This window comes from Ammodytes marinus (assembly GCF_949987685.1).
Source record: "Ammodytes marinus genome assembly, chromosome: 4".
Classification (NCBI taxonomy): Eukaryota; Metazoa; Chordata; class Actinopteri; order Uranoscopiformes; family Ammodytidae; genus Ammodytes; species Ammodytes marinus.
The window spans coordinates 65,166-77,665 of NC_137233.1; the positions used below are offsets into that span (position 1 = coordinate 65,166).

General features: G+C 42.8%; 1 protein-coding gene across 1 annotated transcript in view; it reads left to right on the forward strand.

The window, feature by feature from the left end:
* Positions 1-5,990, forward strand: part of ppp1r15b (protein phosphatase 1, regulatory subunit 15B) — a gene marked incomplete at its 5' end in the record, with an annotated part of 6,718 nt that extends 728 nt beyond the window's left edge. Inside the window, 2 exons of the mRNA XM_080025785.1 lie at positions 108-1,120; positions 2,937-5,990. Coding sequence (XP_079881911.1) covers positions 108-1,120; positions 2,937-3,155 — 1,232 coding nt within the window. The 3' untranslated portion in view covers positions 3,156-5,990. The remainder of the gene's footprint in view (positions 1-107; positions 1,121-2,936) is intronic.
* Between the last annotated feature and the right edge of the window lie 6,510 nt (positions 5,991-12,500).

Here is a 12,500-nt window from a genome sequence, read left to right on the forward strand (position 1 = left end):
AAAGCCTACTGAGGCAAATGTCTATTTGTGATATTGGGCTATACAAATAAAACTGATTTGTTTGATTTGATATAACTAAACCTGCCTTGCCTTGCTTTGCCTTGCAGCTGAGGTGGACCCCCCCTCTGCAGACCCCCAGTGCCAGAACAAAGCCATCGCCTACATCATGGGCTGTCCCTGCAGCGAGGAAGAGTTAGAGGAAGAGGAAAGCCAACCAGAGGAGGAGGCCAGTGAGACAGAGGAGGAAGATGATGATGATGATGATGATGAAGATGTTGGCTTTGACAGCGACGGCTCCTCTGCTCAGTCGGACTCGTCTGACTCGGACTCTGGAGCAGATTCTGAGTCAGAGCGTCTGTGGAACGCCCTGTGCCGAAACACAGACCCGTACACCCCCCGCACCTCCACCGCTAGCTTACACACCAGCCTGAAGCCTACACACAGCGCCCTGCCTGGCCCCAAACCAAGCCCTAAACAAACACACAGCGCCCCCCCTACCCTCCACTCAAGCCCCAAGTCAACTCAACTCCACTCTACTTCACTGTCTATTTCTGAGACATGTTCCAGAGGTACAGAGGAATCGATAAGAGCTTTCTCTCCGACCGACGGTGCTCCACAGAGTCCTCCACAGAGCCTCTGTACCGGCCTCCTCTCTCCCCCCACACCCCTCCAGTCTCCCCCCACTCCCCCTCAGTCTCCCTCCACGCCCCCCCAGTCTCCCCCCACACCCCCCCAGACAGTCCCCAGTCCTCCATCCTCCACCCAGTCCAGCCCGGCCTCCTCCCCGCCCTCGAGCTCTGAATCCTGGGATGAATCCGCCTCCGCCAGCGAGACGGACGAAGCCGAGAGCCTGCGACTGTGGAGCTCCTTCAGCGGCTCCTCGGACCCTTACAGCCCCTTCAACTTCCAGGCTCCACTCAGGACTAAAGAGCCCAACGAGGCCAGTAACACCCCTACTAACACACCCACGAATACCCCCAATAAGGCCTCCAGTCAGACCCTAAACAAGACCCCCGTCCCAAGCCCCTGCTCTCCCCCCGTGTACAGCAGGGATGAGGCAGAGGAGAGGCTGGATAGTGGCTTCTCTGAACCAGCGACTTCATCCAGTGTCATCAAGAAGGTCAGTCCGGTTTATATTACATCATTATTACTACATGTCGTTTATCAGACGCTTTCATCCAAAGTGACTTACAACACACATTCACACACCGATAGCAGCAGCAGCTACCACGCAGGGTGCAAGCTAACTATCAGGAGACATTTAGGGTTCAGTGTCTCTTTGCCCAGGGACACTTGGACATGTGGCGGGGAGACGGGGGATCCAACCACCGACCCTGTAACCCAGTGGACGACCGCCCTACCCACTGAGCTACATCCCCCTTTCTGTCTGTGTCTCTGTTCATACTCAGACCTTTTCCCTCCTGATGCCATCACACAGGCTGCTAGTTCACTCCTGGGTTTTTCAGGAGGAATCTTTAACTCCTCTGTCAGTGTTCAGTTATGAGAATAAACCTTCGAACATTCTGTAGAACCATTTATGTTTGAGTGTCAAGAAACCAGACAAAAAAAATGTTGTGTGTGAAAATGAAGACTTTCTTCAAACATTCATGATTTTCAATTGTTGTGGTTTCTTTTTACTCAAACCTAAATAGTTCTAAAGACCCAGGAGTGAACTAGCAGCCTGTGTGATGGCATCAGGAGGGAAAAGGTCTGAGTATGAACAGAGACACAGACCCAGGAGTGAACTAGCATCAGGAGGGAAAAGGTCTGAGTATGAACAGAGACACAGAGCGTTTCCTTTAGTTTAGAAGAGAAAACTAAACTTTACCATCAACTGTAAATGACTGAGTGTCCAGACACACCACCGTTTGACCTAATAGTGTTTTAAATAAGATAACAAAACCCATCTTTGACAGGGCAGGTTCAATTTAAACAAAAATACATACATTTTCATTAAATAATTAGGCGGTGACCAGCTGGCTTCGGGCAAGGTTGGTTGGGTGTGCTTCAGTAACTCTAGGGGGTGATTATGTGGGATGGGTTAGACACTCAAAGGTTTGTATTGAGGTAGGCTGCCTTATGGATTGAGCCAGTTTCTTTGTTTTGCTCAAAGCTTCTCCACCGAGCCGCGGACCAGTAAGTGATTCATTCAGGTAACGAACCAGTTGCTGCTTCGGACGTCATGTCACGTGATTTTTTCCCTCTGAAGCTTCGAAGCAGTGCATCTTGGGAATTGTAGATCAGGGTTTGAAGCACGTATCGAAGCTTCAGTGTCACACTGCCATCGCTAATGAACGTGTCTGTAACTCAACACCCCACACACACACACACACACACACACACACACACACACACACACACACACACACACACACACACACACACATGCTGAGACAGGATATTTGTGATATTGGGCTATACAAATAAAACTGATTTGACACACACACACTCACTCAGACACACGTACACACGTTGAGAGACACACACACTCTCCCACAGAGACTCAAACTCAGACACACACACACACACACACACACACACACACTCTCCTACAGAGACTCAAACTCACACACACACACTGAGACACACACACACACACTGAGACACAGACACACACACAGTGTCTGGATTTAGAGCGTGGCATCTTACTGCTGCTCTATATGAACATGACGTCCTGTTTAACATTTCACTTTGTTTATTCAGTTATGAGAACATATATTACAACTTGTTCACGTTTTTGGAGCTGTAATCACAACAGTGACACAGTTAAACCGTGGTGTTAAAGTTTCTTGAGCTTTCCTGATGGTTTCCCTTATTGTCTGTTCCATTGCCTTGTCTCCTCAAGTGATATAGCAGCTCATATTGAGTTGTTAACGTGTGGAGTTACACAGTGCACCTTTAAAGTGTTGTTGTTAACACCTGTCTTGTGTTCTCAGGTGCGGTTCAGTGAGGTTGTGGAGGAGTTCTTTACCAGTGACTGTGGAGAGGTGGAGGACCGTCGGGGGCCGTGGGAGGAGCTAGCCAGAGACCGCTGTCGCTTCCTGCGCCGCTGTGTGGACGTAGAGCAGAGCATAGGCTTCTGTCTGACTCCACTGCACAGACAGAGAGTCTATGAGAGGATCAGTGTGTGTGTGTGTGGGCCAGACCTGTCCTAATGTGTGTGTGATATATGGACATGTACAGGAGTAATGCCGCTGTGTGGACGTAGAGCAGAGTATAGGCTTCTGCCTCAGTCCACTGCACAGACAGAGAGTGTAAGAGAGCATCTCTGTGTGTCTGTCTGTGTCTGTCTGTGTGTGTGTGTGTGGACCGGACACATGGCATCAGCTACTGTCTGAGTCCACAGGACAGACAGAGAGTTTATGGACACATGAGGGACCTGGCCCAAACATATCAGTGTGTGTGTGATATATGGACACGTACAGGAGCAACGAGGGGACATCAGTGTGTGTGTGTGTGTGTGTGTGATATATGGACACGTACAGGAGCAACGAGGGGACATCAGTGTGTGTGTGTGTGTGTGTGTGATATATGGACACGTACAGCAGCAACGAGGGGACATCAGTGTGTGTGTGCTCTATGGACAGGACACATGAGTGGACCTGGCCCAAACATATCAGTGTGTCTGCTTTACACACAGGACTAATGACGGGACTGTCCTAACAAACCTACGATGTCACACTTTAAAGGTGCAGTCAGTGATTCTGGAGAACGCTTGTTGTCAAAATCACTTTTTTGCTCAAATCAGTGAATATCTCATGATCCACTACCTGTACCTTTTTTTTTTTAAATCCAGTGTTAATACACAGCCTAGGCTCTGTAAACAGGCATGTAGCTAGCTATCTGGGCCCTACAGTTTACAGAGCCTAGGCTGTGTATCAGATCACACACAGTACAGACAGGTAGCGGATCATGAGGAGATATTCACTGATTTTATTCAAAAAGTGATTTTGACAACAAGCGTTCTCCAGAATCACTGACTACACCTTTAAGGACTCATGAATGGAACTGTCCTAGGATCCTTATGATGTCACTAAGGCCGACCATGGGACAAACTGCTTAGACACTAAACACACACACACACACACACACACACACACACACACACACACACACACACACACAGCTGTTGGTCTGTTGACGTGGTTGGTTTCACTGTCGGTCTGAAGTCAGTGTTTTGCTGCTTGTTTGAGGTTGAATCCCTGAAGATCATTTTCCATATTGATTCATGTTCAGAGTTCTTAGTATTCAAACCGTCGGTCGTTTATTGGACTGAATGTCTTTCTACAGAAGAGTTCTGGAGCAGGAGACAGACTAGAGACACGTCTTTATACAGAAGAGTTCTGGAGCAGACAGACTAGGGACACACGTCTTTATACAGAAGAGTTCTGGAGCAGACAGACTAGAGACACACGTCTTTATACAGAAGAGTTCTGGAGCAGGAGACAGACTAGAGACACACGTCTTTATACAGAAGAGTCCTGGAGCAGGAGACAGACTAGAGACACACTGGGTTTATACAGAAGAGTCCTGGAGCAGGAGACAGACTAGAGACACACGTCTTTATACAGAAGAGTCCTGGAGCAGGAGACAGACGAGGGACACACTGGGTTTATACAGAAGAGTTCTGGAGCAGACAGACTAGAGACACACTGGGTTTATACAGAAGAGTCCTGGAGCAGGAGACAGACTAGAGACACACGTCTTTATACAGAAGAGTCCTGGAGCAGCAGACAGGCTAGAGACACACTGGGTTTATACAGAAGAGTTCTGGAGCAGACAGACTAGAGACACACGTCTTTATACAGAAGAGTTCTGGAGCAGGAGACAGACTAGAGACACACGTCTTTATACAGAAGAGTTCTGGAGCAGACAGGCTAGAGACACACTGGGTTTATACAGAAGAGTTCTGGAGCAGACAGACGAGGGACACACTGGGGTTTATGTTCAATTTAGGAATGTGGAAGAATTAAGTTATCGACAATTTTTTTTCCCATAAAAATTATTTCAAAACATATTTGCAAACAATCCCTGCGTTCCAAATCTCATACTCTTTCTTTTTACTACACTACATACTAAAGTACAGAAGAGTTTTAGTCTTTTTACTACACTACATACTAAAGTACAGAAGAGTTTTAGGGCCACAGACAGGAGAGAAAAAAAATCACACAAGGAAGATTTTTTTTTTCATTATGTTGAGAAATGTCAAGAATAAAGACGAATACTCCAAAAAGCTATTGGAGTTAGTGGGGCATTTATGTATTTTAAGCATACTACAATTGATGTGCATGTATTGGGACATCCTTTTTCTGGCATACTAGATAGTAGGGAAGTATGGGGATTGGAACGCAGGGTGAGTGTTGTTGTCTCACTCTCAGTATTGGTGAGTGGAGTGTTTTTGGGGATCTCAGAAGTTCACCTCTGTCAGTATTTTTACAACTATACCGCAGTCTGGAACTGTCATTTTATTAACCACATTTTGACTTTTATTTTTTTTTAACTATCCTTGCGTTCCAATACTCATACTTCCATACTATTTAGTACGCCAGACAAACCATTTAGGATGTCCCAATTACATACATGCCAAATGCAGTATGCCAAAAATACCCAGATGCCCCCAATATATCCAATTACATTTTGTAGTATGCAAACCAAACCTGTAGACAAAAGTGTGTAGTATAGTAAAAAGGAAAAGTATGGGATTTGGAACGCAGGGTATATTTTTTCGACATTTCCTTTTTTCTTGAAATGCATTATGGGAAAACATCTTCCCCCGGCGTCTGTTGTCTCTGTCCAGGCCTCAGAACTCTTCTGTGTTTGTCCCACTACCAAAGATCTTAAGCTCGTCACGTATTCACTGAGAAATCATTTTAGGTTTTTTTACTTTTTGCCAAAACGTGAAACAGAGAAATGTTTTATTGAACTGTTGGCTCTAAACCAGAACCAGGGTCGGTATGTTCTACTGCCCAGGAGGTTAAACACTGAGCACTTCCGTTGGTATTGACTGAGAGAATGAGGAAGGGAGGGAGGGATGGATAGATGGATGGATGGAGGGAGGGAGGGAGGGAGGGATGGATGGATATTCACTGGTATTAGAAGAATTGTTATCTTTCAGTTGAAAGCCAAAGAGGTTCTGATTGGCCGAGCCAGTGATCTGCATGTGGAAACAGAATCACAAATCAACATTTTATTTTCAGTATTTTAAATTTTTATGGAACATGTTAAAATAATTCAAACCCAAAATGATCGCGAGCTGCATGAGTCATTCATCCCTAATGGACTAATGTTTATCATTCTGTTTCTGTCTGCTCATTGGTTTAGAGGTGCAGTATACGGCGCTAGAATGAACACACTGGAAAGTTCCTCAGAGCACCTTTTAATGTCCGGCTCCAGAGATGGTATTAGTAACCAACCAATAGACACTCTCCCTGTGTTCCAAATCTCATACTCTTTCTTTTTACTACACTACATACTAAAGTACAGAAGAGTTTTAGGGCCACAGACAGGAGAGAAAAAAAATCAGATGTCGAGAAATGTCAAGAATAAAGACGAATACTCCAAACTGCTATTGGAGTTAGTGGGGCATTTATTTATTTTCAGCATACTACAATTGAGGTGCATGTATTGGGACGTCCTAAATCTTTTTCTGGCATACTAGATAGTAGGGAAGTATGGGGATTGGAACACAGGGACACTCTCACTCACACTGAGGTATTCAAACCAACAGGGCTTTGAACCTGAAGTCTGAAGGTTTGTCCTCTCGTCAAATGATTCTGTTTCTATCATAACAAAGTGTTTATCACTGATTCAGTGGTAAAGGTGCAGTCAGTGATTCTGGAGAACGCTTGATGACAAAATCACTTTTTATAAAAATCCGTGAATATCTCATGATCCACTACCTGTCTGTACTGAAAAGAATGAAAATAAAAATGTTAATACACAGCCTAGGCTCTGTAAAGCTAGCAACATGCCAGTTTACAGAGTTTAGGCTGCTTATTATCACTGGCTTTTTTTCCCAGTACAGACAGGTAGCGGATCATGAGATATTCACTGATTTTGACAAAGTGATTTTGACAACAAGCGTTCTCCAGAATCACTGACTGCACCTTCAACTCATAAACATATTCATATAGTTTCAGACCTGACGGTAAGGACACGTTTTAAACTTGTTTTAGTCCAAATGGTTTTTATTTCTGTCTGCTCCGCTTGCTGTTTGCTTTGCTTCATCATCTCATCACAATGAACGTATTAAATCAATATTTAATGATCAACACACCGGCTCCTTACGTTTTTATTTGTTATTTTTTTTATTTTACCAGGCAAAATTGCTTGAGGTCAAATACCTCTTTTCCGTGGCCTGGACAAAATGGCAGCAGTTAAAATGAATGAAAAAATAATACCAGCATACACACACTCACACATACACTCACACTCACTCATTCACTCACTCACCCACTCACTCACACTCACTCACTCACACACACTCACTCACATACACACACAAGCACACACACTCGCTCACTCACTCAAGAAGAAAGCACAGACATGAGAAAACAGAGACAAATACATTTCAGTGATTGAAGAAGAACAATTTTGAGACAATTATAAAATACTATTCAGTGAAACATTGACATTAAAACACAGTGACTGACTGACTGACTGACTGACTGACAGTTCCATAGTGTTTGGGTTCTGTTTAGATAGACATGCGGTGTATTTTATTATATATTATTTATGTGTATGCTGTTTAAATACAACCACTCACCCCACACACACACACACACTTACAGGAACAACAAGGGAAGAAATGGGTAAATTCCATAGGTAAATTCATTTAACAAAAATTAAAGTCAGCAAAGTGAAACACAGTCCCATCAAAGTGTTTTACATTGAATACAGGAAGAAAAGCAGAACCATTTAACTAAACGTTGCTCTGAAACGTGCAATGACAAAATAAAGTTGATTGGTTGATGTGCAGACCAAAGCACAAAGACATTCACATGATAGAAGTATAAAAGCTGTCAAAATAATAACAATGATGAACATGATAAATTACTTTACTTACTTACTTTATACAATTTAAAAATAATAGAAAGAAAGAAAAAAATATAAAAACAAACCAAATATAGAGGAGCAGAAAAGTGATAAAAAGTGAGAGAGAAACAAGCAGCATAAATACTACACAACAGCCCGACTAAACATACTGGTCTTCAGTTCACGTTTAAAGGCTGATCAACATTTTCATAAAAAACTAAAATTATTTATAGGCTGTATCTGCTTGGTTTTGGTTTTTCTACATCTGAACGTTTCTATGCGTCAATTAATTGAGCGCGTGGAAATACACTCCTCCATCTCACGGAGACACAGGCTGTGTTCTAGTCCCCATACTATCTACTGTTTAGTATGTAGGAAAAAGATTTAGGATGTCCTGATTCTTGCGGCCAGATTTAGTATGTTTATAAATACCTGGATCCGGATTTACTACATCCAGCAGAGATTTTCAGTGTTGAAATCAGCATGTTATTTGGGGAATTCTGACCAACAAGGAAGTGCTCACCAGAAGTGACGTCACATCGACGGAGCCTCCATATGAAAAACAACCGGGGATGAGACGGATATAAAAGCAAGAGGCAAGATCAAGGAGCCATGTTAGGATGAAATAAATAAGTAAAAGTATGTCCCAAGTGTAGCATACTGCATCCTAACTAGATTCTGTTTATGATCAGATGTAGTATGTAGAATAGAAAAAAGAAAGTGTATGAGATTCAGAACGTAGGACCAGCTATAGTCAGGGTGAATGTCCTCTGTCGGCTCCCCGCTCCGAGGCCTCCGTGCTGGGCTGCACTAGTCCTTGTAGGTACTGGATGTAGCGGATAGCAGCTCGTAGCGTCTCCACCTGGATTGATTGATTACATTTATTTCAGACATTTCAAATAATATCAAATAAAAATCAAACGAATTAGAAACACAATACATGAAAACACCAAAATGCAATAAACAAAAAGGATGTCAAATTATTTCACAACAACGAAAATGACATGACGGAAAAAAAGTTGTCTTGTGGCACAACTTGCCCCCGGTGTGGTGTAAGTTGTGCCACAAGAGAGAATACCATGGGGTAAAATGTGCCATTGATATATACAGTCATATGAAAAAGTTTGGGAACCCCTCTCAGCCGGCATTATAATTGACTCTGCTTTCACAAAAAAAAAGATAAAAGTGGTATGTCTTTAATTTACCAGGAACAGCTAACTACTGGGATGTTTTCCAAACAAAGATTTTTTGAAAAGCAGTATTTGGTTGTGTGAAATAAAATAAAATGTGAAAAACTGGCTGTGCAAAAATATGGGTACCCTTGTGGTTTTGTTGATTTTAATGCCTGTAACAGCATGTAAAACTGATGACTTTAAACACAAAGTTGGTTGGATTATGTTGTTAAGCCTTGAACCTCATAGAAATGTCTGTTTAATCATGAGAAAATGTATTTTAGGTGCCTAAATGCAAGTTGCACTTCTCTTTGACTCTCTGCTGAAGTGAGACAGAATGGGACCATCAAAACTGCTCCCAAAATATCTTAAAAACAAAGATTATTCATTATCATGGTTTAGGGGAAGGCTACAAGAAGCTTTCCCAAAGGTTTCAATTGTCAATTTCTACTGTAAGGAACGTTGTCAGGGAATGGAAGGACACAGGCACAGTTGCAGTTAAACCCAGGTCTGGCAGACCAAGAAAAGTACAAGAGCGGCATATGCGGCGGATTGTGAGAATGGTTGCACACAACCCAAAGATCACCTCCAAAGACCTGCAAGAACATCTGGCTGCAGATTGTGTATCTGTACATGGTTCAACAAATCAGTGCAATGTTGCCGGCTGAGAGGGGTTCCCAAACTTTTTCATATGACTGTATCTCATAAACTGTAATGCAAGACAAATCCATTAGACAATCACTTATTTAAGGTTTATTTAAAGTAAATATTTTACAAAGATTGAAGGTCAATTTTCTTAAACAAGGCCTAGCAGATCTAGGTGGTTTTGCCTGCAAAGCTCACAATGACAAAGTCACCATCATCATCTTTCTGGCCATCTGAACTCTCATCAGTGGTGTCGTTAAGTGGAATGGAGATGTCACTCTCTTCTGAGCTACTGTAGACAATCACTTTCTTTTTGGTGACCAGCGTATACAGCCATGCCACTGGCACAACTCTCAAAAATGTACTTCGCACTAGTTGCTCCGTGCTTGTGACTGCCACCTGACTGATTCCCCCTCCATTTCTGCCTTTAAATCAAGGCTCAAAACCCATATGTACACCCTGGTGTTTCCTCCCCATTAACTATCTTACCTCTGCACTACTATCTGTGTTTATGTGGATGTATGGGCTTTACGTCTTTTATTTTGGTTATTGTTATTTTACCTTCATTGTTTACCTACTGAATGCACTATGTACAGCACGTTGGACAATGCAAACTGTCATAAATGTGCTTTTATAAATACATTTTACTTACTTACTTATAACTCACCCAGGCCCTTTGGCACAAATCACCCCAACCCCAGAATTTTGGATAATAAGCATGATGCAGCAGTTTAGGGCGGACATCGTGCTAACTGTATAGACTCAAAATGTAGCATACCAAAGCACTAAAACATGTGTCAAATGTTTTCAAACTTGTCTGTAATTGTTCAGAAACAATAATCAAAAAACCTTGATCATGGAAATTTTACTTTGAAAGGCAAAACACACTTTTTTGAGCTTAAATGTGCTTATATCTTATTCCTTGTGTCTCCCTTCTTTGCAGGATGAGTCAAATGGATGGCTCTTCTTAAATATGTGGTCACATTTCCAATTTCTTCCACGGTTTTCTAGAAACAAGGGGTGGCACAACTTCCCCACCGGCACAACTTAGGCCACTCTCCCCTATATTTCGCGCAATTTTCGACACATTTTCTGTCGACTAACGCGTTAATACGGTTGCGGGAAAATCATTCGCAGGACGATTTTCCCGCAACTGTATTAACGCGTTAGGCAGGACAAAAAAAAAACGCATTAATACAGTTGGGGGATCCTTATATATGAGGTTACCTAAGTAAGGCACATTAATACAGTTGGGGGATCCTTATATATGAGGTTACCTAAGTAAGGCACATTAATACAGTTGGGGGATCCTTATATATGAGGTTACCTAAGTAAGGCACATTAATACAGTTGGGGGGTCCTTATATATGAGGTTACCTAAGTAAGTCACATTAATACAGTTGGGGGGTCCTTATATATGAGGTTACCTAAGTAAGGCACATTAATACAGTTGGGGGGTCCTTATATATGAGGTTACCTAAGTAAGTCACATTAATACAGTTGGGGGGTCCTTATATATGAGGTTACCTAAGTAAGTCACATTAATACAGTTGGGGGGTCCTTATATATGAGGTTACCTAAGTAAGGCACATTAATACAGTTGGGGGGTCCTTATATATGAGGTTACCTAAGTAAGTCACATTAATACAGTTGGGGGGTCCTTATATATGCGGGTTACCTGAGTAAGTCACATTAATACAGTTGGGGGGTCCTTATATATGCGGGTTACCTGAGTAAGGGAGAGTGGGGTGAGACTCGACAGTCCATATCTGTACCTTGCTGAGGCGTCTGTCGGTGCCCTGGCCTGGTAGATGGCTCCTGAGCGAGGCGTAGCCCTGGTTCACGCCCCTCACTCTCTCTCTCTCTCTCTCGTTACGCTTCTGTATGAAGGCCGGCTCAAAGGGACAGTGGTACAGCGTCAACTGGTAGGGGAGGAGCGCCGGGCATCTGAAAGGGTCCATCACACACACACAGGGGCTGGTGTGTGTGTGTGTGTGTGTGTGTGTGTGTGTGTGTGTGTGTGTGTGTGTGTGTGTGTGTGTGTGTGTTAATTAGAATATTACATAAAATCAATAAAAAAAAGGGATTTTAAAAACAGAAATGTCGGCCCTCTATAAAGTATAATCATCCATATGTACTCAGTACTTGGTTTGGGCCCCTTTTAGCATGAATTTTTGCCTCAATTCCAATTCATTTTCCATGATATTCTAATAATATGAGTTTCACCTGAGTATGAAAAAGATACTCACTATAGCTTTAAGAAGAGACTGCTGTCAAAAGCATTGTTCTTTAAGTACATAGTATATATACTAAGGGACAAACATTGAATACAGTCACACACACACACACACACACACACACACACACACATTAATAAATATAAATTCTTAGATATTTGAACATATTGATATGAATCTTTGACTCACCTTCAGATGCTCAGGTTCCTCTGACTGAATCCACACAGTCTGAAGCTTTACCTGCTTTAAGCCACGCCCCACAGGTGTGTGTGTGCGTGTGTGTGTATGTGTGTGACTGTGTGAGTGTGTGCGTGTGTGTGTGTGTGTGAGGCCTGTTTAACTTCAAAGAGGGAAATGAGTGTTTGCAGGTTCCTCTTCCTAAATCCTTCGTCTCTACATGAAAGGAAACACT